Source organism: Lutra lutra, chromosome 4 (genome assembly GCF_902655055.1).
Source record: "Lutra lutra chromosome 4, mLutLut1.2, whole genome shotgun sequence".
Lineage (NCBI taxonomy): Eukaryota > Metazoa > Chordata > Mammalia > Carnivora > Mustelidae > Lutra > Lutra lutra.
Window position 1 is genome coordinate 174,499,933 of NC_062281.1, and position 26,597 is coordinate 174,526,529.

The 26,597-nt window shown below is 41.5% G+C and overlaps 1 protein-coding gene across 16 annotated transcripts in view; it reads left to right on the forward strand.

Annotated features, from left to right (window-relative positions):
- Window positions 1-26,597, forward strand: part of PUM1 (pumilio RNA binding family member 1) — a 142,585-nt gene that overhangs the window by 74,971 nt on the left and 41,017 nt on the right. For 8 of the 16 annotated variants that reach the window (XM_047723844.1, XM_047723847.1, XM_047723850.1 and 5 more), the window contains 5 exons: window positions 5,871-6,037; window positions 8,055-8,325; window positions 19,667-19,760; window positions 20,948-21,052; window positions 26,022-26,173. In XM_047723844.1, the coding sequence (XP_047579800.1) occupies window positions 5,871-6,037; window positions 8,055-8,325; window positions 19,667-19,760; window positions 20,948-21,052; window positions 26,022-26,173 (789 nt within the window). The remainder of the gene's footprint in view (window positions 1-5,870; window positions 6,038-8,054; window positions 8,326-19,666; window positions 19,761-20,947; window positions 21,053-26,021; window positions 26,174-26,597) is intronic. The other 8 variants (XM_047723845.1, XM_047723848.1, XM_047723853.1 and 5 more) reach the window with 3 other exon arrangements.

A 26,597-nucleotide genomic window follows, 5' to 3' on the forward strand; every position in this document is an offset into this window, starting at 1 on the left:
TCTGTCAAGTCTTGAAAATTTTCTTTTCATATACTTTATTTTATTTATTTCTGGAATAAGACATTCCCCCCTCCGCCAGCAAAGCATGGTTCAGAGTGGTTATAAAACCACATGTGACTACTGTATTGTGAGGCCACTGAGTGAAATATACCATCAAAGGACCCTGCTGTTTGTCTTTTGGAATTCCATCCGACCTTCAAATAGATCGGAGTCTAGCCAGTCAGAAGAGTGGATCATAATTTCTACCTTTATGGTTTATGGTGCCTAGGGAACTGAGAAGTCCACTTAAATATTAGGTGAAGATCACCTTAATCTTGCAGAGGAAAGATTTTTAGAGAAAATAACCTTTGGTAGGACTTTCTACTTGTACGTAGAGACTGGCTGCTTTCTGACCTGGAGGAGGCATGCACACTCCCAGCAATTGATTTGGATCACAAAACTTGGTAACTGGTTTTTCTAGTCTTGCCCGCATTTGTTTTAGGTAACCAGTGCTATTTAATTGATTTTGTTTAAAAACTGTGTGCAGTGTAATACATTTAGAAGTCAGGGGTTTGAATTTCAACTGAAACTTAATTTTCTCATCTGTGAAATGGAGTAAATAAAAACAGACAAAGTCTGATTCATATGGATGTGTAATATATATGACAATGCCTTTTATTTATTTATTTTTTTTTTGAAGATTTTTATTTATTTATTTGAGAGGGAGTGAGAGCGAGGGGATCACAGGAGGAGAGGGAGAAGCAGACTCGCTGTTGAGCAGGGAGGCTGATGTGGGGCTCAGTCCCAGGACCCTGAGACCATGACCTGAGCTAAAGGCAGACGCTTAACTGACTGAGCCACCTGGGTGCCCCGTATATGAAAGTGCTTTGTAAACCTTGCAGAATCTTGCTCCACAAAGTCCATGGGCCAATAGCATTATCACTGCCTGGCTGCTTATTACGTAGTACCAGCTCAAGAATCTCAGACTCAACCCCAGCTCTATTGAATCAAAACCTGCATTTTGCCAAGAGCCTTAGGTGATTTGCGTGCACACTGAAGTTTGAAAAATATGTAATCTTCTTGGAAGATTAAATTACCAGAAGGCCATGGATCACATTCAGAAACTTCATCTATAGGGTAGAGCCCCTCCAGATTTGAGCTTCCCTCGAGCAAGAATTCTCCATGCTTTAATGTCAAGCTTTTAACTACTGACTAGATAAAAAATTAAAAAGCACCAGACGACTTTTAGAAAACTTGTTTTGTTTTCGTCTCTAATAACAAATACTATTCTGCATGGTCAAGATATGTTTTTTGTTTTTTCCCCCCTCCTGGGCCTGGTGGTTACCACAGCAGAGGGGAACACTCTCCTTACCTTTCTGTACACCTGCAGTTAGGTGGTGATGTACACAGTGCCTGGGATAGTCTGTGTTCCACTCTTTCTAAAGTGTACACCTCCACACTTTGCTCATTTTGAAAATGGGATGCATCTTTCAAATAGTAGTATATCATAGTTTAATTGCCAGCATTTCCTTTTTAGCAGGACATAAAATGATGGTATGTTTCATAAATTGATAATTTGATGAAATGTGGTAGTTGGTTGTGGCTCAGTTCTGCACACATACCTCACGGAAATCAGTGGTACTAAGGGTCTAATGATCAGAGCCGTAAGTTTTTTCCCAGGGGGAGAGACACATAAGATTATTTAGCAATTTTGAGGTTTTGGGAGAGTGGGGGCTGGATGTCTCTGAAAAAGACAGGAAAAAATGTGAAAGTGGAGTAAAGCACTTTTAAGAATTTTTTTAAAAAAGAATTTCACCTTCATGAATTGCCTTATTGACTCCTTGAAACAACCCTTTGATACTGTTGTCCCTGTGAGTTGATATCAGTGAAAAATGAGGCTCAGAAGGGAATTGGTAGGGCCTGGATTCAAACTTTGTTCTAATTTCAAATATGCAAAATAGCCTTTTTTAGAAAGAAGGGAGGAAAATTACTAATCTCCTTGAATATGACTTGCTCTGTGGAGCTTTGTGGGTAAGATCACTGCAGTAAGAGGAGAAATTAAATTCTCATTTCTCTGACTCATTCAGAATTAATAGATACTCTCTGAAATATTCCTCCTGTTCTGTGAGGCTTTTGAGGAAGCTGATCCATTGGACTCTAACCTCCACAATAGAAGGTTCTTCTCTCTTTCTGCTCTTCCCTCAGTTCTTTGCTATCTTGCAGTGGAATACAGCCTTGCGCCTCAGTGTAGACAGGGGATCTCTCAGAACCATTCTTGGCCCCACTCTTGAGATTTTGAGGGGGCTTGGCTATGTGCATTTTGAACACTCATTGAAACTTATAAGTGAGTACTACAGGTTTGGGTTAACATTCATTTAAAGGAAGCCCACAATAAAAAGATGCTATTAATCCGCCTTTATTTTTTCTTTTATTTAGCTAATAGACTTTCAGTACTATTATGTACTAGGGAATGTATGACAAAAAAGCCCAACAAAAACCCTGCCTTTATAGTTCTTATGTTGGACTTAATTACAGCGGTTGTCATTTGTGAGTGCTTATTAGAGTTGCTGGAGGAGAAGCCTTTTATAACACTTGCGGGAGCTTCTGCAGACCAATTAAATCAGAATCTCTGGGTGTGAGCCCAGACACTTGTAAATTTTAAAAAGATTGTAATGCTCAACACTAACCATACAGCCACTGCACTGTGAAAATGAGTGTCCCTGGGAGGGCCAGATTGGCTATATACTTCTAGTAAAGTTAAACCACTTAATTGGCCATTTAAGAGGTTTAATCTTGATATCATGGATAATGTTACAGAAGAAATACCATCCCAGTGCTTAGCTTTTACTAATTATCATATTGCTTTTGTATAATATGATTTATACTTCACAAATCCTTTGCATATGCATCATTTCATAACTGTTCTGTTGTAAACAAAGTTATCCCTGTGCTATAGATGAGAGAACTCGGGCTCAGATTTCATGACCTGTCAAAAGTCCTCTGCTAGTACGTGTCAGCAGTTGAGATAGAATGTAGGTTCTGTGCAATCTGGTTTAGCTCTTTCTTCAAGACCACATAGCTGTGAATACCTATCCTTATCTTAAATATTAAAAACATTTGTAAAAATCCTATAAAACAGACCAGTGCATTTCTGTCCCTCTTCCCTCTCTAGGGTGTTCACATTTCTAAGAGACCTTTTTTATGATTCTGAACCCTGTATTCTCTTTTACTATCTGACTTTTGACACAAAGCCTTCCCATTCTGCTCTTGGTATCACTTAAAAATCAGACTTGTCCGCCATTTTTATTTAGGGCTATTGTTGATTTACGGAACTTTTTTCTCTTAAGTAAACTTTTTACTGAAATATGACCTGTGTGCTGAAAAGTGTTTAAGTCATAAATGCTCATCTGTGTGTGTTTCTACAAAATGAATACACCCAGTGACTATCCAGATCAAGGAACGGAAGCCTCCCTTGGGCCCCCTCACCTTCAGATAGAAGGAACCGGCTGTTCTGAGGAATTTATAGCAGAAAACCAGGAAGCTGTGTTTTATAGGAATAGACTGTACAATATGGATGAAAAACAGCCCATCCTAGGGATTCCTTTGAAAATCTAACCCTTGGCAATATAGTGAAGAAAGTTAAGTATCAGGGACTGTTTCCAGAACAGTCATCTTAGAGCCAGCCCAGCAGCTTCTCCGCAAGCCCTTCTAAAGGGTCACTCAGGAGAGCTTCTGCAGAGTGTTTGTTGATATGGCGAGTGAGTCTCCCCTGTCATCAGCCTTCTCGCTTGTTGGTGACACTTCCTGCTGCTTCTTTATCCCATTTCCTTCCTGTTTTTGCTTGCAGACCTTTCGAACTGCTGATGAGAAATTGGAGCTGGGCTGCTCCTTCTGGGTCAGTGACTTGATTTGTAGATTTATGGAAGATTACTTAGGTGTGTCAGTGGGATGATCCTTCTAATTAATACTTTTGTTACTGACATTAATAGTGGCTACTGCAGGCAGAGTTGTTATCTAGACCCTGTCATTACCTCCTGGACTCTTATGATAAAGACAGTGGGAGGATCCTTCTAATTTTAGTGGTTCAGTTTTTCAGGATTTTTTGGTCATTTCAGTTTACTTTGTCATAGTTTTTGAACTTCTGCCAAACACTATACTCAGTGTTGGAATATGAAAGTGAATACACGGTTTTTGTCAGTTTTACCTTTGCAGTAGGAGGGAGCTGTTGTCTTCAGACGTTTTCAGAGATCTCTGTCTTTAGGATCTTATTCCATTCCCATCTCTGGTTTAGGATCTCGCTGTGGCGCTCAGTTGGCGGTCATTCCTCCTCTTGAACCAGTAGCATCTTACGCTTCGAAGACTCTGCTGTGAAGGTCCCACCTCAGTGGCTGCCAAAACAGTAGTTTGCCTTCTTGATGCCACGGGAGACAAAGTTGTGTATCCTTTCTTTGTTCCTTCTTGGGTGTGTCCTTAGTTCACATTAGCCATGAAGTCTTTTTCTGTGTCTTGAACAGAGAATAATTTGGAAAGTAAAATGGGCTAACAACCGACAGGTGAAAGCTCTAAGAATGTCAAGATTCCTGAGTTACCCTTTCTGGTCCAGAGATCTCTGGGAACTGCCCTGAGAACATCTGTTTATTTTGCATCACTGGCCTGTATATTCACAACGGAGTGTCTCTGCTCCAGCCTCCATTACTGATCCTCCCCCACCCCAGTGAAATTTGGTTGTGGTGAATGGAAATGCTGTGAAGTAGCTCTCATCTTTTTCTCTCACTGGTTCTTGCCTTTTGACAGGAGCTTTAATTTGGTCCAGAAGTCAATGGTGAGGACAAGCAAGGTTGCCTCTCTCCAGTTTTATAAAAGCAAAGGTTACTTACCATTTGGTAGAATTCTACAAAGCTCTGTGAACCATGTCAAGTTACTCTACCAGATCTTCTTTTCCTTTTGGAAATTAAGGCACATTTGCTTTGTATGTCACGGTCTTAATGTAAGATGTTGGCAAGGGGGGACAGACCTTATTTCCTTAGAAGAGAAGGCATCGGTGTACTTGGCACCAAAACAATTCTTTAGGTCTAATCTCTCAGTCTTTGTAGTTTAAAACACTTCAGAGACAAAGTCTGCTGCATCAGTGATCCAGCCGAAGGGGCTTCCCTGTAGCCTCAAAATAAACTGGTATGGGGCAGGCAGAGAGGGAAAGACAACAGATAAGCACTTAAGAGTACTTTTGAAAGAATTTCACGGTTAGATATAACATGTTTTGAAGGATTAGAAACAAAGTGAAAGATGATGGGTGAATTATTGATGCAGTAAAGCCCTGAGATGGAGAGTAGAGCTGGGGTGGTGGTAGGTGATACAACTTGGCAGGGCCTGTGTCCCAAGGTAAAGTGGAGGGTAATTGAATTGGAATGATGTCAGACCACACTTAGCTTAGTACTCAGAAGTAAGGGAGTTTACACAGGCAGTGGTGAAGTAGGAAATTCTTTTTGTAGGCTCATCACTTTCCAACTATACTGTTAGCTGCCATACCTGGGGCTTAACTAGGAGTTGTGCTACTGAACAGAGTTAGATTTGGGGGTAGAGAGGTGGGACTAAGAGATGTAGAATTGTGGCTGGGCTTCAGGTAGAAAGGAAAAAATGGGATGGTGGGACATTGGGTGTGGTAAGACTGTCCTAAACTCTGTAACATAATTGTATGTCTGTCTCCCCCATTTGGCAAGACTTTCTGCAGTGTTCCTGCCTCTGTGTTGTCTGTTAATTAGATTGTAATGTCTTGAAAGGACACGGACACTACCCTGTTTTAATTAGCATTTAGTGTAGTCTCATGTCCACAGTGGTTGCCCACTATTGTTAGTTGATGATGATTAGTGAAGCTGAAGCTATTTTTTAAACAGGGCCCAAGGGATGCAGACAGTGATGAAAACGACAAAGGTGACAAGAAGAACAAGGGTGCGTTTGATGGAGATAAGCTAGGAGATTTGAAGGAGGAGGGTGATGTGATGGACAAGACCAATGGTTTGCCAGTGCAGAATGGGATTGATGCAGACGTCAAAGATTTTAGGTTTGTATGTTTTACACTTCTGACTTTTGAATGGGGGCAATGGGTTTTTGTTTTGGTTTAGTTTTATTTGGATTTTAGGGATTTCCCCCCACTTCCTTATCTGTCCTTTTTAAGAATTGGGTCCAGTGCAGGCCATACCACAAGACTGTAAATTTACTACTGGCAAGGTGGAACTTCTAAGAGCCGTCAATTCCTGGTGCTTTGCCAAAACAATAGATTTTTGCATTTCTGTAGGGCTCTATTATTTGTAGAATGGTTCTATAAATATTCTAGTGATTCTCAAATATCAAAATCACTTGGCATAGGTGCCTTGGGACTTTCCCTAAATTTCAACCAAATCACTAGTTTGGGAGTAACCATGGTCACTAATGGAAGCGTGTCCCCTCTCTCTGGCATGTTAGTGTGGAGAGAAGCAGTTGAAAACCTACACATTATTTTATTTGAGACTCTTAAACTCCCTGAGAGGTAGGTGGGTCAGTATCATTTTCTTCAGTTTGAAGAACCAGAGGTGCAGCTTAATGATTTGTTCTTAGTCGTCTCCCTTCCATGGATGCTCTCATTCCATCTCTGGTCATGATTGCTTTGAAGGTTTTTACCCTATAATTCAATACGCACACTTTGCAGATGATGTTGCACATTTGTCTTCTACACTTGGCGTTATTCTTCATTTATGTAGGTAACCTTTAGTGATGGTATATAATTTTAAAAATGTAAAAATCCTTGGTCAGTGATATACAGATAGAGGATTTGATTTTGAATAATTTAATGTTAGTCTAAAGCTAGTATATGTGTGTCTGAACACACACACCTATCTCTCTGATCCTGATAGCCACTGAAGCCAAAATTAAAAATCATTTTGGATCATTGAATGCAGAACACAACATTCAGTTGTATAGTATTCCTAATTTACTTTGTTAACCTTGTGAGTATAAAGAATTACACAATTTGAGGCACATAGTAACAACCACTTACCTAACGTCTTTCAGATGAAGTGGTAGCCTTTCCGTCCTGAACCTCAGGCAGCCCGTAGCAGGGGTTCGTAGTGTTTGACTTCTGGCGGGGCGGTGCTGGTAGGCCACATGTGTGAGAGGGAATATGGCAGTAGCTGTAATTTGTACCAGCTGTAGGCTTTCTTTTAGGACTGAAGGGCACAGAGTGCAGTCACAGGCTATGCTCCCCTTCCTAGAATGTAACAGCGTTCTGTATTACTCTGATTTGAAATTACACTGTCCTGCAGTCCTTTTACATAGGGGGATCCTATGTCCTGGGTCACCCGAGGCAGTACTCATTTCTGCCATGTCCTAGGATATTTATTAACAGTGTCCCTTTTTTTGCTCTTAGGAGTATCCTGGTTTGGATGATGAATGATACTCTCACACTACTTTTAATTCTTAGAGTTGTCTCCTCAGCAGGGACATCTACTAGATAATGAATTTATTTTGTACTGTTTTGTAATGGCTTTGCTTCTCGTTTCTTAGAAGAGGAGAGTGGGAGACAGGTTTAGCACTGAACAGTAGTACCAAGATAATACTTAAAGTTTTTTTTACCTGTAAAAAAGGTTTTTTTAAATAGAATCATTCTCATATATGGAATTTCCCCCAGAACCTACTTTTTCCATTGATTCTCTGTTTAGAGAGTAGGTGTTACTTTGGGGGGAGGGGCTTGTGGTTTACTACCTGCATTTTGGGATCTTGTTTGCATGGTTGCCACAGGCAGTGTTTTTTCCCAGTTCATTCATTGTTCCTCAAATCTGGTCCCTTTGGTTAAAGGGATTGTAAATTAATACTAGTTAATGTGAATTTACAGGGTGGGTTGTGGTGGGAAGGCAAGCAACAGAAGAAGAGTTGTTTTAGAGGATATAAACGCACCATAAAGTGTCTCTGGTTGTTCTGTAGAAATAGTTTTAAGTTATGTTGATGATAAAGTGTGTTCAAGGACGTCATCTTTAAACTGGGGTTGCTGTAGTGTCCCTCCCCGCTCAAAATAAGGTTTAATGCCCTCTACTTTCTCTGTTTAGCCGTACCCCTGGTAATTGCCAGAACTCTGCTAATGAAGTGGATCTTCTGGGTCCAAACCAGAATGGTTCTGAGGGCTTAGCCCAGCTGACCAGCACCAATGGTGCCAAGCCTGTGGAGGATTTCTCCAACATGGAGTCCCAGAGTGTCCCCTTGGACCCCATGGAACATGTGGGCATGGAGCCTCTTCAGTTTGATTATTCAGGCACGCAGGTACCTGTGGACTCAGCAGCAGCAACTGTGGGACTTTTTGACTACAATTCTCAACAACAGGTACTGTGTGTGTCTCTCTGTCACTCTCTCTGCTCTCCTCCAGCCAGCACGTGATGCAAGTGACTAAGAATGGGGAGGAGGGAGGAGGGTGGCATTATTACAGGCTGCAGTAGCCATTCTTAACCTGACAGTGAGGTGGGCACACAAAACCTCTGTACTTTCCCCTCCAGAGGCGGATTCCCATGAGTATGGGCAAGAGAGCACTGTGCTCCACATGTACTTCCTTTGGCTCCTCTGTCACCCCAGGGCCTGGGGGATTGGGTGAGGTGGTGTTCCCTCTTGTGACACAGTCCTCTTGGATGCTGAATTGATCTCTGTGAAGATTAATAAGATTGTGATACTGTTGGTTTTGTTTTTAAAATAGTAAACTCCGTTACCTACTGCTGGCAGGAGTCCAGTGTGAAGTTGTCTTATTAGTCATGTCTTTTAATTAAGTGAATAACTATAGCTAACAAACATACCTGCTACCTTTCAAAAGAGTTAAAATACTAGTAGGGGAAAAACACAAATCACTCAGTGTAAATCTCTACAGTGAAATTATGTGACTCTTTGTTTTCTTCATAAATCCTTAGAAGACATATGTGTGCATTCTGGTTTTAAAGGCATGGTATGCCTAACTCTGGGGTTTACTGATCCCTCTGTTTAATTTTTTTTAAGTAAAAAACCCCCAGCTGTCTGAATTATAAAAGGGGGCAGGTAGCTTCCCCATCTTGTCAGGTACCACAAGATCTCTCTTGTGGCTGGAAGCACTTTGATGGGCCATGAATTTCTGATAGTCATTAATTTTGGACTGGAACAGAAATACAGACGCTCTAGGCCTGAAAGGTTAAAATCTCATTTTGTTGGTTAGAAATTCTATGTCTGTGGGAGAAATTGATGTATGGTCTGTTCCTTTGTTGTTTTCATAAATAGTTGATTTTAAATGAATTTTGATTATAAAGCTAACCATTTAATATTAATAAGAATATTAATAACAGTAATAGTAACATTAATAAAGTTTATAAGAGGAAATCCCTTTAAGGGATGATGTGATATGTGTGCTCTGGTCATATCAGGTAGATCTGTTAGGTTTAATTAACAATTTTTCTAGAGAGAGTAAATTCTAAGTGTCTACTACTCTCCCTGTGGTTCCCAGTAGATGTGCCATCTCTCCGGAAGAATGATTTTTTTGTACTTTTTCTCTTCTTTCACTGTTTTGCCCCCCTTCACAGTGAATCCTCAAAACAACAGATTTGAGTGAAGCCAGAAATTAACTCAGGTGCTGAAAATAGATTAGACTTCAGCTTTGTAAGGGACACTGTTACCACATAGATTTAAGCTTGCTGAGCTTAGGATAGGAGTGTGGTAATTCTCTATCTAAACTGAGGTTTCTGAGTATAGGCTACTTTTTTTTTTTTTTAAAAGTAGGCTCCACATTCAGTGTTCAGCCCAATGTGGGGCTTGAACTTATAGCTCTGAGAACAAGACCTGAGCTGAGATGAAGAGTCAGATGCTCAACTGACTGAACCATCCAGGCTCCTTGAGTGTAGGCTACTCCTAATCAGGATTCTTTAGCCTGGTTTTATCAAGAAATTTTATCTGAATTCTTAATTCTTTCTTTTACCTTGTCTTTTGTGGTCTGAACTTCTAGAACACTGGCTATTTTTGTGCTTAGCTTCCCATTTCTCATTTAATCCAGTCAAACCCTTTGCTTATTGTTGAAGAAGTGTTTGTCTTTAACCTCTTATAAGGAAAAATCCGATGCTCTTTTACTGAATTGTTCTTTACTTTATAATCAGAGTTGGGATTCTCTTTTGATATATTGACCTCTCATTTCAAACTAATTTTACCAGTGTTTTGGGAGACTGGGTAATTACTAGAACTTCTGGGGAATCTGGGTGGCTCAGTCGTTTAATCATCTGCCTTTGGCCCAGGTCATGATCCCAGGGTCCTGGGATCGAGTCCCACATCGGGTTCCTTGCTCAGTGGGGAACCTGCTTCTCACTCTGCCTGCTGCTCCCCCTGGTCATGTTCTCTCTCTCCCCTCTTTGACAGATAAATAAATAAACCTTAAAAAAAAAAAAAAAAAAGAACTTGAACAGATACGTCCTTTTGCAAACTCACAAGCAGTTAACATGATTACATTAAAGATAACACCCACTCAGATTTATGAAGCCTGGGATGCCTTCACTACTTATCCGATTTCAGTAATTTTTGAAGCTGAATGTTATATTTTGGAAGTTAAAATATTGTTGGTTTTTGGCTTCCCATTCATGCCTTGGTTGTAGTAACATAGGGTCATTGTTACATAGGTAGACCACCAACACGCAATGTGATCATTTCTGTTTTATTCCGTGGGCCCATAATTCTTGCTTTTCTGAGTAGATTGTTTTACATGGTCATGTAGTGGGCTCCCTAATAGCATGCCTGGGAACTATTGGGCCAAGACTTCTCAGTGTTTTAAGACCCTTAACCTCTTCACATTCTCCTACATAGAGCCAGGAGTAGCTGTTAAGATGGTAGGATCCTTTTTCTACTGGAATTTGGTGTTTGATCTTACTTCAATACTTATTCAATACTCCTTACTTTTTTGCTCTCCATTATGTTTTACTCCTCTTTCCCTTTTTACTATTTTAATTGATTGTCATCCTTGAAGATCCAATGCTTGTTAGCTTTCTTGATCTCCATATCAATGAGTTTGTCTGTCTCCTTTGAACTCTGTAGTGCTTTGTGCTTCCCTTGTAACTGGAGTCACCATGTTCTTCCTTGTGTTATAATTTCTTGTTTAATAGTCCTTGCTAGACTGTAAGCCCCTTGAGGGTAAACTCCTTGGGTCTTGTTCTTCTGTCTCTTCTGCTTTTGCTTTAGCAGACCAAGTTTTCAGGAAGTTTTTAACATATTCCTATTATAGTATCTCAGATTACTCAGATCTCATGATTAAATACACTTACCCAAACTGAAATTTGGAACTAGCCTTCTAAGAGATCTGGAGGCCACTCTTTGAGGCACTAGCTTGTATTCTACTATGTTAGTCCTTTAGATCTAGCCCGTTAAGCTTGTGCTCATGTTTGTAACTAGACCTGCACAATATCCAGGAAATTACCTCTTTTTTAGAGTCACAACCTCTGTTGCCATCTGATGAAAAAAAGTACATAATTATTTTGAAATCCAGTTTTGTTGGTAACTTCAGGGAGATCACAGATTTGTGGACTGTGGATTGTAACTTTGTTTGCATTGTTCTCACCTGTAGCTGAGCATATCTTTCATGAGTGAAATGGATTTCCCTCAACCCATAGCTCTCAGTTTGGGTATTGTGACTCATTTGGCCATTTAACTAGTGCAAGGAGGTACTCAAAGACAAGTTTAGGACTTGCCTAGGTCCTAGAACCTTAGATAAGGGAGATCCTACTCTATTCTGGGGAAGGAGGGACTTTTGGAAGAGGTAGATCTTGAGCTGTGCCTTGTAAGACTTGTTTATATAAGGAAAAGAGTGAAAGTTCCACTAGAGGAAATAGTAAAACTTAAAGGGTTACTATGAGAACTTAACAGGTGCCTGTTCAGTAGATGACGTAGTAGTCATCCTAGGTGGTGGGGTGAGGTTGGGAAACAGTGACCTGTGAGGTTGCACAGGCGGGGGTGTGGGTCTTAGCAACTTTGCCATGCTGCCTGATAGTGATAAGACAGTTCTAAGGAGGAATGACTTAATTACCATGGTTTAGTTTTTTTGTGCTGTTAGTTCAGTAGCAGCTGTAGACAGTTCTTACCGGTATTAATGAGTTAATTATTGATGATTGTGTCCTTCCAGGAATCTGGTTCTGCTGGTCTTGAACAGAGCTGGTGCTCCTAGTAAGGCCGACTTACATGCAGCTGTGTGGGGCAGTTGGGGAACTAAGGCTAAACTGGGTGCTCAGGAATGCTGTCAGAACATGGGAGGGCTCTATGGGGACAAGGTTGTATAGACCTCCCTTGAAAGACAGGTGCATTGTATAGAAATATATACTCCACAGTGTATCTCTTGCGGAGATAGAAATGAGCATGGTGTGGTCATAGGCTGACAGCAGTAGAAGGTGCACTTCGAGGGAAATGCAACTTGGTGCGTTGGGTTATTGAGTCCAGGTCCCAGAGGCTTGAAAGCCAGGCCTGAGTCCCAGACATTATTAATGATTGTGAGGATTGAACCACAGATCTAGTGTAGTACGTGTTTTTCTACACATTTCTGCTTTTTAGTATTGGCTTTTTTTTTTTTTTTAAAGTTTTGAGTCACTTGCTATAGTTAATGAGGTAGCTTTATATGTGATTTCATGATGGGATCTGGTTTGGAAATTGACAAAATAATTCTTTCTTGCGTCCTATTTCCTTTTTTTTTTTTTTTTTTTAAAAAAGATTTCATTTATTTATTTGACAGGCAGAGAGAGAGGGGGAAGCAGGCTCCCTGCTGAGCAGAGAGCCCGACGTGGGGCTCCATCCCAGGACCCTGAGATCATGACCCGAGCTGAAGGCAGAGGCTTTAACCGACTGAGCCACCCAGGCGCCCCCCCCATTTCCTTTTAATAGGGATTTTGATTTGGTTTCATAAAACTGTTAGTATCAATTTCTATTGAGATATATAGTATAGAACAGCCTGCAAATACAGGAAAGGTAATTTTCATGTAGTTCATTACAAATTTTGTGGTACTTAGGGATACTTTGGGTTTTGGCTAGTTAAATTACTTGTCTAGTCACTGTTTATCATAAACTTAAGATTTATTTAAAGCAAGGATTCCTTTTTTTGTGCCATGAACCCCTTAGCAGTTTGATGAGATCTGTGGGCTGCATTGCATGAATGATATATTTACTATAAGTAGGTTTACAAAAGAAATAGTTATATAGAAATATTACAGAATATTTAACAAAACATTTATGAAATATTTATGAAATATTTAACAAGTTGAATATGTATCTACTTAGTCAAACAATGCATGTAGCAGAAGTGGGCATACCTAGTGATCATGATGAGGATAAACGTGGCTTTGGGATGTCTAATAGTTGTAAAGGATCATGAAAAATGTATGGTGACTTTTTTTTTTTTTCTTTTTTTGAGATGGGCTGGGAGGAGGAGAGGGAGAGGGAGAGAGAGAATCTTAAACAGGCTCCATATCGAGCATGGCCTGCCAGAGGCAGGGCTGGTCTCACAATTCTGAGATTACCACCTGAACTGAAGTCAAGAGTTGAAGTCAAGTCAACTGATGTACTGAGCCACCCATGCACCCCATATGTGACTTCTATTGGTGATTAAGTCACAAGTGTATAGCTAATGTTAATGTTAATGTTGCCTACAGTCATAATTGAAGGACATGCTGAGTTCCATGAAAATAAGGATAATTTTATCTATCCCAAGTATGAAGATCTGGGGTTTAAATACCCCTAATTTAGGGCATTTTGAAATGTTCATTGATACTTCTGGAGTTTTCTCCCTCTTTCCCTCACTTTCTCTTCATTGTCTTCTCCTTAATTCTGGACAGTGAACAGTGAGCATTATAAACAGTGACATTTCATAATAATGTGTTTGTACCATTTTGTGTTATGGTACACGAGCTATCTTCTCTCTTTTAATGAAGAACCATACAATTATTTATATTTCCCTAAATATATTTTATAAAGTTACTGCTAGATTTCATTATATTACAATCATATGTAGCAGAAACCAAAGCCAGGATTACATCCTTATAGATTAATAAGATTAATTGTTGATACTCTTTATTTAGAATTCAGTTAATCTAAAAATAATCCAATGCAGCATGTTGTACAAAATTGCATACTGATGTACCAAAACTCTCACCTGTTAAGCATGAATTTTAGCAAAGAAACAATACTCTGGAAATCCTAGTTGAAGTGCAGATTCATTCCCTCACAGCCCTAGGCAGATGGGAGAGGAAGTGACACACAGTGGTTTTAAAAGCGTGGTAGTGATTGGATGTCATTATTCTGAAGCTAGGTTTGTGTAGTTTTAATATAGGTCTTTAATATTCTCAGCTTTCCTTCCAGTTGACAAGTGAGAGGAAGGTTATTTTATCAGTGTCATGTATAGTCACTGTTAAAATATTGACTTTAGCTAGCAGTTTGGGTCAGTTGAAGCTTACCTTTATTGCTCTTGGATTTTGTTGGAATTTTCTTTTCTTTTTTTTTTTCTTTTATTTTTTTTTTCTTTTATTTATTTATTTGACAGAGATCACAAGTAGGCAAAGAGGCAGGCAGAGAGAGAGAGAGAGAGAGGAGGAAGCAGGCTCCCTGCTGAGCAGAGAGCCTGATGCAGGACTTGATCCCAGGACCCTGGGATCATGACCTGAGCCGAAGGCAGAGGCTTTAACCCACTGAGCCACCCAGGCGCCCCTGGAATTTTCTGATTTTCCTCAAAAGATACTTATTTACTTAATAGAAGGACATGTTTATCCCCCCCCCCCACATTGTTAAGAGATTATTTTGGAATCAAAATAGCAGATGTTCCATCTGCTAAGAAAATGTAAAGAAGTTTTCTTTTTTACAATATCATCATCGTGGTTCATATGTACCTGTTCATCCATAAATCATTGTTGATCCTTGTAGTTGTTCAAATAACCTGGTCGAAAATGGGCTTTGATCTGGAAGCTTCAGAGAGTAGCAGACTTTTACATATTTCATGTACTAAAGACTGACTGTCATGATAAACTTTTTTTCTTAAAAGATTATAGTCCTACCATTGATGTAATAATACCTTCAGTGTTTTGAAAATCTTTCCCCCGTGAACCCTTATAACATCCCCATGGGATAGGGCTACTAAACGTTTACAGATAAGAAACTTAAGACCTCATGAAGCTTGGAGAGTTACTGAAGGTCATATACTACAAGCTGTGGGAACATCTGTGTTCTGGTGTCTAGCTCTGGGCTCTGTCCTTTAGACCTAGTACTAGAAAAACAAAGCCTTTTGATAACGTGGGGCTCTCTCACCTACAAATTCAGTTGCATTTGTGGTTTTCTCTACATGGAGTATATGGTAAAGCATATTCTTCCACAACAAAACAAAAGAGGTGTTTCTTCATTCCTTTTTATCTTTGTGACCTGTTGACAGCAGCTCATGCTCATGAACTCATTGTTTTTTTTTTTTTTTTAAAGATTTTATTTATTTGACAGGGAGAGAGAGCGCGAATGAGAGTGTACCACATGAGCAGGGGCAGAAGGAGAGGGAGAAGCAGGCTCCCCGCTGAGCAAGGAGCCCGATGTGGGACTCCTCCCAGGACCCTGGGATCATGACCCGAGCCGAAGGCAACCACTTAACTGACTGAGCCACCCAGGCATCCCTCATTGGGATTTTTTTATTTTTTATTTTTTATTATTTATTTATTTGTTTGTTTGTTTTAAAAGATTTTCTTTATTTATTTGAGAGAGAGGCAGTGAGAGAGAGCATGAGCGAGAAGGTCAGAGGGAGAAGCAGACTCCCCATGGAGCTGGGAGCCCGATGCGGGACTCAATCCCGGGACTCCGGGATCATGACCCGAGCCGAAGGCAGTCGTCCAACCAACTGAGCCACCCAGGCGTCCCTATGTTTTATTTTTAAAGAGATTTTATTTATTTATTTGATAGAGAGCTCAATTACAGGTAGGCAGAGAGGCAGGCAGAGAGCAGTAGGGGGAAGCAGGCTCCCTGCTGAGCAAAGAGCCCCGATGTGAGGCTGGATCCCAGGACCCTGAGATCATGACCTGAGCGGAAGGTGGAGGCTTAACCCAGTGAGCCACCCAGGCGCCCCTGGGATTTTTTTAAATTAACATTCACTCCAAGGAGTTTTGCCCTCTGCTTTCTTCATCCTGAGCTGCCCTGTTGGGGAAGGAGCTGTAAGAGTTGTCTCACAGAAGGGCCATGTCTGTATAGGGGTACTCCCCCCCATTCATCAGAAAGGACACACATAAAGGACTGTTCTTAGCTTGTGTTTTACCTGTTAATTTTATGTGTGTTTATTTTGATATTTCAGCAACCTTGCGTGTTAGACATGTCTTTATTGTCCTTATTCGAGAGAGAAGAATGAGTCTCAGAGAGATTATCTTTGCCCTGTGTCATGTAGTCTTCATTGGAGCTAAGATATGAATCCAGGCTTTCTGACCCCAGAGTTTGTGCTCTTATCCTCTGTCCACTGTGTATATAGCATTAAATGGGTCAGAAGCCAGGGCTGGCAGGACATTTTATTTTGGTGGGGGAGGGGGACAGTCTTTCATACACATCAGCTCCATATTTAGGTATTACTACATATTCTGAAAACTCAGCAACTGTTTTTATGCCAACACATTATTGATAACAATATAATAACAGTGGTAGCTGTCTTTTATCACTTAGCACTATAGTGTGTGTTTCTGACTGCCCCTTTCTGGAATAAAAACCTTGCAGGCTATCTTTTGAAAAGTCATCTAGTGACAGAGAAGGGAGTCAAATTAGTTTGCTTGTGTAGTTCCCAGATTATGCCTTCAGTGTTTCTTACTAGGAACCTTGATGAGCTTGAAGTAGTTGATACATTTTCCCTTGCATTCACTGTCTTGAACAACTTAAGAATTCAATCCAAGTATATTGTAATCAGTAGTGGCACATTTACCATTATACCACCTTTAAAACAAGCGTGCTCTCCAAATCTCATAGTATTGTGTTTCTCAGTTACCATTGGCTTGCTTTCTGAAAATGACGAAAATGTTAACAGAGCTCAGTGCTTTGCCCAGCAGATGGCATTTGTATGAGTTTTTCAGGATCCTTTGGAATCCATTACTTGCCAATTACCCAATTTTGTTTTGAATACCCTGTATTTCCAGTTAATATTGGACCATTTACATAAAGAGAATGTGCCAGAATTGCTGTAATCTATGCTATAATCAAATCTGCTTGCTGTAGATGATAATTTACTTTTGTTAATTGTTTACTGCAAAATGCATTCAAGAAAACAATTCCTTCTCTATTCACCATAATCACTGCGATACCAATCAACTGTCAAACACAGAATATGTGGGAGATCTTGTAGGACCTCTATGTTTTTAGTTCAAAGTAATAATTTCTTCTTCTCAAAGTACAGTGAAGTGGTGCTGAGACTCACAGACCAAGGTTGTGCAGAATGGTTGGTATTTACACAGACTGGATATATATGGTACACATACAGTTAAGTTCTATGCCACGTTAAAAACCTGTGAAGTGGGGATAATTCATATGGCATAGCAGTGAGTACTGTTTTTGGTTAATGAGATCACTTCAGAAGTTCTGTTCTCAACACACTGTATTTCTCTGGCTCCATGTCATAGCACCTCACTAATAAGTTCTCAAAAAATGTTGAATGAATTGTTTGCAGCAGGGCAAAGAAGTGTAGAGGGAAGAGGCTAGAATGAGCCATGTCTGATATGTTAAATATTTCAAAAGGCTTGAGGCTAGGAAAATTCCAGAGACCCAGTGAAGATACAGTATATATCTAGTGAAACTATGAGGTATTTTTATAGCATTGGAAAAAGCTTAGAAACAACTTTCCACTATTTTACTGTAATGTTTTCTCCCTCCTGGCTGCCCTTCGTGGGTGAGCTGTTTCCTGTTGGTAGGAATACTGTGGAACACTATCCTTTAGGCAAGACAGACACATGAAAAACAACTTGGAAAAATCACAAGATCGCAGTTACCTAGTAGTCCTGATTGGCTCCCTTCCTGGAGTGAACAGTTGTTTTGATAGGCTGGTCTAAAAATCCCACTATTGCTTTTGAAGACTTGATATTTCATCATTGCCCCTGAAGGAGTATTTGTCTTTTTATCAGCATCATAATGAAGTTTCTTGTTTCTTTAACCTTTGAAAATAAAACTCAAAAATTAGTTTTGAAATCTATACATGGTTACTTTTTATTTCCTTTCATACTATAAAGGCAGAGTCTAATTATACTCTGGTATTTAGAAAGAAGAATATTTACAAAGAGAGTAACAGGTGACATTGGTTAGTTAGTATGTTCGAAATAGTCACCTTTTGTTGTTTTTTTTTTAAATTTGCCTACTCATAATAAAGTCTCTCCACTGCTGAAGATAATATTATATGTCGAGCTCTGATTATAATTAAGCTGAGTTGGTGGGATGACATTATCTCCTAATGTCTACAACAGTCAGGTCTCTTCATGAGGAAATCTGTTATTTAAGATCCATGGTGTCTGCTGTATGTCCTCCAGTGATGTCGGCTCACCTACCAAAAACTGTAGAAAGAGCAGGTAGGGAGGTTGACGGTCCTTCCTAGGGAGGTGCCTTCAGTGAGCTTAGCGAATGAGGACATTTTCAGTATGACTCTCTGGAAGGTGGCATGTCAAGGCAATCGATAACCCCCTTTTTTTTTGCACCAGTACTATTCAGGCTAACGTGTCACCATCTTAGGCAGTGTTGCATCCCTAGTCCCTTGCACAGTCCTTGCACGGGCATTATTGGTTTCATAACATTTGTAGGATGAACGAGTGAATGATTAACCTTGTAGTAAAAAAGAATTTTGGCATATTCTTAGTGTCAGGGCCTTTGTATTCCTTTCCTGTTCCTGTGAACTAAGAAGTGTGCTAAGTCTGTGCTCATAACCCAGGTTTTTTAGGAGCAGCTGTATTTCTCTTGTTTGATTTCCTACACATAAAGAATAGGCATCCTAGGAAACTGGAGGGCTCCCACAAGTTGGCAGCTGTCTAATTAATTTTATTTATTTTATTCAGTGTTCCAGGATTCATTGTTTATGCACCACACCCAGTGCTCCATGCAGTACGTGCCCTCTGTAGTACCCACCACCAGGCTCGCCCAAACCTCCCCCTCCCCGCAATCTAAGTTATTCATTGTGATAAGCCACTGGTTGAGGAAGGTATCCAGTATCATTTCCCTGGGAAGAGATAGCCAGAGGACGAAATGACCACGTTTTTGCTTTCCATTCCAAAATGTGAGGATTAATTCAAAGTGTTTGTGGGGTTCTTAAAAGAGCTGAAGAGAGGTGACAGCACTAGGGGCAATGTGGTGTAAGTCATTTTTGCAGTAGATTTAATTTTGAGTGTGCCTTGGATCAGGCAGGACCCTCAGACCTGTTGACAGCTGTTTGGGCGTTTGTATGATTGTTTGTGGTTCAGGGGACAGCAGACTAACCAGTGAGGTAGTAGGGGGCACACGGGAACTGGGTGTACCCTGTGGAGGTAGAGAAGGAGAGGGAAAACCTTACTATGAAGTTTGATGATACCATCAGAATGGGACTGGAGTAGAGCAGGAGAACGTTTTTATTTAAAAATGTCATTCCTGAACAAGGGTTTATAGAAATTTCTATTCAGAGAGGTCTTGAGATTATTTCATGAGATAGTTTCTCTAACCTCATCATGTCTTTCTCTTCCTTCAGCTGTTCCAAAGACCCAACGCGCTCGCCGTCCAGCAGCTGACCGCAGCTCAGCAGCAGCAGTACGCACTGGCGGCGGCTCATCAGCCCCACATCGGTAAGTCCTCTGCGGGCCCCGAGGGGGCGGGCCCACAGTGACACCGTGGCCACCACTTTAAGCTGCTAGCTGCCACAAAACCCACTGCTAGAAAGTGATTCTAATCATCTCAGAGTAGATGGCCTCTTCCTCCTGTCCTGTGCTACCTTTTGGCACGTTCTTTATTTTTGGCAACCCTCTAGACTTCTAAGATTTCTTAGTGTCCAGGTATTGGTCTGCTCCCGCTGTTTTGGGATTTAAAGTATATAACTACAGTAGTGACTAGCATCAACTCTCTTGGTGAGACTGGGCGAAAGAGAGGGCGTAAGAATAGTTTTGCTCTTGTCAGAGCTGCCTCAACCGTGAATGTATCAACTTCCCATCTTGCTAAGTAGCAGGTAGTAAATCCATTTTCCAAGCAACATGTATTGAAGATCTGAAAAAGTTTTCTCGTTTAATGTCTGTTTTTTAAAGTAGCTTTGCCCTTCTCCTATAGCACGTGTTAATGTTTTGGTGTACATATTTTGTCTTACTGCCTAGACCTTCCCCCCGGAGCTTTTAAAGGTCTCTTTGAAACAAAGTGCTGTGTATATAAACAAGTAGATGTAGAATTTTTTTTTTGATGTGTCAAAATGATACCGTTCAGTAGGAAGGAGATTGCTAATCAGAGATTGTGGTATGTTGTGGAAGAAACGACTTGCTTCCAACCTAAACGTATTAAGGCTAGGCATAACGGCTTTTGCCTGAATCTGGTTTAATTTATAATTGAAGATGCTAGTCTTTATAAATACCTATACATTTTCTTTGAGAAAAACTGTTAGGAAAATTGTTGTAAATGGAGATAAATTCTTCCTTCCCTCCCATTACAGAGTCTTTAAAATTGCTTTGTTTTAGCCTGCCATAATTTCGATAGTCCTTGAGAAATTTTGCTGAATTTGAAACTGCTTAACGGTTTAAATTGTTAGCAGAGATAAAAAACAAAAAACAAAACAACAAAAAAAGACAAAAAGATAATATAAGTGTCACTCTGATCTTTAGTATAGGGATTATTTTAACTTTTTAAAAGACCTCTCTCCTCTCAGCCTATCCTGGCTTGTCTTTTTTCTTTTTTCCTCACCTGCAGCATGGAGTGAGTAGCCAAATTGTGTAGGATCTGCTGGGGCTGCAGTTCTAGTTGGGTGTGTTTTTACTGACAGGTGTGTTTTCAGCAGGTTTAGCGCCCGCTGCCTTTGTCCCCAATCCATACATCATCAGCGCTGCTCCCCCGGGGACGGACCCCTACACAGCTGGACTGGCGGCAGCTGCAACACTAGGTGAGGTGTTCTTCTGCACGCGGCACTTTATCCCCTGCTAAAGTCGTGGGGGCTGGCAGGCATTCTTTGTACCCTGTTCCCCAATCCAAGTGGAGATTTTTCTCCTGGTTTCCAGTGTCCTCTGCCTGCCAGCTGGATAGCTCTCCTTAGCTGTAACCTCACCTTGAACACATCCAAAGGCAAATTCATGAGCTGCTCCTATATGGGTGTTTGTGATCCATGGAACCACCAGATTGCTCGTAGATAGTTTGGGAAATTATCCCCTTTCCTAGGTCATCCTACTGCCTGTGGTCTGCCACAGTCCAGGTCCTTATACTCTATCTAGCAGGCTTTGGCACCTCTTCTCACTTTCATGTTCCTGATTTGCTTACCCCTCCCCAACAGTGTTCTTGAAAACTGTTTTTAAACACGAGACATTCTAGCAGAGCTAAAGTGATTTTGGATTGCTGTGGGCACCACACCGGCTTAGGTCTCTGTGTCTTTGGACACTGGTTTCCTTAGTCTTCTGTAGTAAACGCTTCCCATTCTTCGCCTGGCGCTCTCCTTAGCCCTCACTGCCACCACCTAGAAACTCTTCCTTTACTGACTCCCCTGTTCTTTCTCTGTTACTTACTTTTACTTTGTATTTGCTTGTGGATGCATGCATGAGTGGTTTTGTTTCCCCTTGAGACTGAACTCTTTCAAAAGCAGTCCTTTCTGTTACCTGACTCTGGAGCACCATTGCTGGCATCATAATGGGCTCACATAGGTATGGTAGATTGAATTCAACATTGGGACAAAGTCAGTGTCTTCCAAAGTAAAAATTCTCTGGGAACAAATCCCTCCAAGTCATGTTAATCATAATTAAATATTACTATTGTAAGATTTTATTTACTATTATATAGCATGTGATTTGCCACTTTTTTTTCTTTTTAAAGATTTTATTTATTTATTTGACAGAGATCACAAGTAGGCAGAGAGGCAGGCAGAGAGAGAGGAAGGGAAGCAGGCTCGCTGCTGAGCAGAGAGCCCGATGCGGGACTTGATCCCAGGACCCTGAGGTCATGACCTGAGCCGAAGGCAGCGGCTTAACCCACTGAGCCACCCAGGCGCCCCTGATTTGCCACTTTTAACTCAGATACAGTATAGCATTTCTTACCATTTTCTTCTTCTTCTTTTTTTTAAGATTTTATTTATTTATTTGACCGAGAGAGATTACAGTAGACAGAGGCAGGCAGAGAGAGAGAGGGAAGCAGGCTCCCCGCTGAGCAGAGAGCCCGATGCGGGACTTGATCCCAGGACCCTGAGGTCATGACCTGAGCCGAAGGCAGCGGCTTAACCCACTGAGCCACCCAGGCGCCCCTGATTTGCCACTTTTAACTCAGATACAGTATAGCATTTCTTACCATTTTCTTCTTCTTCTTTTTTTTAAGATTTTATTTATTTATTTGACCGAGAGAGATTACAGTAGACAGAGGCAGGCAGAGAGAGAGAGGGAAGCAGGCTCCCCGCTGAGCAGAGAGCCCGATGCGGGACTCGATCCCAGGACCCTGAGATCATGACCTGAGCCGAAGGCAGTGGCTTAACCCACTGAGCCACCCAGGCATCCTTCTTACCATTTCCTTTAGCATAGTTCACATTATGGCATGCGTTGTGATGGGAGTGTATATAGTGTAGTTCCTCTGTCTCCCTTGCCGTTGAGGGAAACAGAAAGCTCTTCCTAGCAGAATGATCTTTGCTAACCATCTTTAGTATTTATTCAGCTGTTACTAACTATTGGCCAAGCATTGTGCTGGGTGCTTTACTTTCATGAGTTGTTGGACGATGATTTTTTTTTTTTTAAAGATTTTATTTATTTATTCATTTATTTATTTATTTCAAAGAGAGAGAGAGAGAGAGAGAGAGTGAGAGCGAGAGTACACATGCACGAGCAGGGGTAGGGATAGGGGCAGGGGCGGGAATCTTAGGCAGACTCCCTGCTGAGCATGGAGTCTGGTGTGGGGCTTGAACCCATGACCCTGAGATCACAGCTTGAGCTGAAACCAAGAGTCAGATGCTTAACCGACTGAGGCAGCCAGTGCTCTGGATGATGATTTTACAGATTATGAATTTGGGGCTCCAAGAGCTGTTTTTTTTTTTGAGGTCACACTACTTAAATATTACAGAGTTGGGGTTTGAACCAGGTCTAACCCAGAGTCCATGCATGCATGTCACTTCAGTGTAGTGTTGAATTATCTCTTCTCTTTCTTTTCTCTGCTGACTTACTGTATGTTACTTACAACGAAGAGCTATCTTAGGGACAACACTCCAGTCCTCACTGGAATCATGGTTCGGAGATGAGAGTCTTGCTCTTTGTACCTACCCATCAGCTGAGCCAGACTGAGAAAGACTTCAGTGCTTTCACGAAGAACCAGAGATGCTAACCACCCAGGCTACGGCACTGCATATGCTTGTGGGGTGCCGATCACACGGGAAGTGGAGCAGGCATCCTGATGAGCCAAGCTCCATTGACGGTACACCCCGGGAGGTATTTTTCTAACTGCAGTCAGAGGCCATGTGACCCCGGAGAGTAGTAGAAATGCTAGTTGAGAAAATTGAAGAGGATTATATGAATGTTGATGGTAACAGCAGTCTGTGCCCAGTTGAAGGTTTTGTTGTTGACGTGTGACAGAGCTTTGAGACTGTCGCTGCAGGTTGCAATCCAGTCTTTCCCCATGGATGTGGCAACACCCTTACCCTTATCATACCCATTTGCAGGTGAGGAAACTAGGGCCTAGGTTAACGTCTCCATTGTGGCGTTTTCTCTTCCATTCTCTTCTGTAAATGCCCAAGACCACTCCACTTTGTAAACACTAGTCAGGTGGGTTTGGGGACTTGCTATTCTCTAACTTGGAGGTGTAAGGTTCTTAGACTCTTCAGATTCTGAGGAGTTAAAAGTTTTTTATAAACCCTTTGCCTACTATAAAAAAGTAGCCTGTACTGTCACCTAGGTTCTCTAAGCAGCATGTTTATTTTGCACCCAGATGTAGTATTTCACAGTGGGTAGCCTTATAAACAGAGCTGCTTGATCTTGGTTAATAGGCCCACAGGTACAGAAAATACCAAGTCAGAAATGTCAGAGCAGTATCGGGCAGTGATGTAATTTGACTTATTGGGATCTTAGAAGCTTAAAACTGGGAAACAAAACACATGTTCCAATGGATTTTGTCTTAATGAAATTTGTTTATCTTTTTTGAAAAGACTTTATTTATTTCAAGGGGGAGAGAGAGAGCACAAGCCAGGGGAGGAGCAGCAGGCAGAGAGAGAAGCAGGTTCCGTGCCGAGCAAGGAGCCTAAAGCAGGGCTCGAGCTCAGGACCTTGGGATCATGACCTCCGAAGGCAGACGTTTAACTGACTGAGCCACCCAGACACCCTGAAATCTCTGTTTCTGCAGGATTAGCTACCATGTCAGAATAGACACATTCAAAATAGCTCTTAGGAACTCTTATCTATAGGCAGTGTTATTATTCAGTCAAGTTGCAGATATTTTAAACTCTGTTTTAAGAAACTTCTCATTGGGGGATGTGTTTCTGCAGCTACGAGGAGCTGGCTTTGAGCCCTTGTCTTAGTTGGCAAAATGAAGCCTTGGTGTTTCTTGCTGCCATCTTCAGAGAATTCTGTGGTGTAGATTTCTGCCACGCCCAGGCTGCTGTCTGCGGGGCTGTGTCACCTGTGCTGCCTACCGTGTACGGCACAGACTGTAGCGAGAGCTTGTGGCCAGAGGGGAATAGCTCATTGAGACTGAAGCAGAGCGCTTGGTTTTATCTAGGATGCTTGCAGGTCTGTAAGGTTTTGCTTCTGTTTGTTTTCAACATTGACTTAAATTCAAAATTTCATATATCAGTGTCTGAATGTAGTGGTGTTGAATGACTTCCAACACAAAAACAGGAGAACCAAGGGCGCCTGGGTGGCTCAGTGGGTTAAAGCCTCTGCCTTCGGCTCAGGTCATGATCCCAGGGTCCTGGGATTGAGCCCCGCATCGGGCTCTCTGCTCTGCAGGGGGCCTGCTTTCTCCTCTCTCTCTCTCTGCCTGCCTCTCTGCCTACTTGTGATCTCTGTCTGTCAAATAAATAAATAAAATCTTTAAAAAAAAAAAAAAAGAAAGAAAGAAAGAAACAGGAGAACCAGGCCTCTTAGAAATTGAACGTCGGGGCGCCTGGGTGGCTCAGTGGGTTAAAGCCTCTGCCTTCGGCTCAGGTCATGATCCCAGGGTTCTGGGATCGAGTCCGGCATCAGGCTCTCTGCTCGGCAGGGAGCCTGCTTCCTCCTCTCTCTCTCTGCCTGCCTCTCTGCCTACTTGTGATCTCTGTCTGTCAAATGAATAAATAAAATCTTAAAAAAAAAAAAGAAATTGAACAGCGGAGGTTCAGTGGAGTGTCTGGGTTAAGGCGTTGAAGACTAATGGGTTTTCCTGCTTCAGGAGTTAATGAAGCACCACGGCCCCTGTCCCTGTCAGTCATCTCAGGTGCCATCCTTACCATTGAGAGCAGGGCACAGCTGAATCTTTATCCTTTCCCTTCACTTGATGCGCACAGACCCATCATTTATTTCCCTTCAAACAACAAACTCTGTCTGTCCCATGTCTGTTCTTTCTCAGCAGAAGCACAGGCCTTTTGCTTTCTTCCTGACCAAGGCCAATTCTTCTGTCTGTTCTTAAAACCCGTTCCGTCCAGCTTTGATCAGTTATTCTCCCTTTTGTAATATCTTTAATATTTTGTCCTTCACTAGCTTCTTCATCTAGGCCTGTAGTAAATTGCTGACTTCAGAAGACTTATAAAAATACAAAAATACGTTCTATTCTTCACAAACAGAATTCACGATCAGCTAGTACGAATCTATGTATCTTTACTATTTTACCGTAGGATCTGTTGAGTCTGATGTAGTTTTCCGAAACCCTGGGATGATTCCGACTAGTCTAAACTTGCCTTACCTTTCTCCTGCTATTTTTAGGTCCGGCTGTGGTCCCTCACCAGTATTACGGAGTCACTCCCTGGGGAGTCTACCCTGCCAGTCTTTTCCAGCAGCAAGCGGCTGCCGCAGCGGCAGCAACTAATTCTGCAAATCAGCAGACTACCCCACAGGCTCAGCAAGGGCAGCAGCAGGTAAATGTAAACAGAACTTATCCCCTGTAAGTGTGAATTTTAGTAATGGTGTATCATTAAAGGGTAATGCTGCTCCTGTTGGAGAAATGCTGTGGAGTGGCGAGTTCCCTCTAGTGTGTGTTACCTGAACTCAGGCTGAGACTTAACGAGGCTTACCGAATGCGTTTTATGCTCAAGTTCTTGGTCTGCATACCTAGGTAAGTTCATGAGATTGTGTAGGAGAAAAGTGCATAGAGGATCATCCACTTAAGGGGACATGGTTAGCAAGTGGCAAATGAGTACTCGTACTGCTAGGAAGAGCTGCTTTTCTGCCTTAACTACAGTATGCCATTGCTGCCTTCCAGACACTGTTCTTAGATCACCTCTGCCTCTCCCGTAGGCAGCTTGCCACAGACAGGGAGGCTCGTTCACCATACTGCTTATT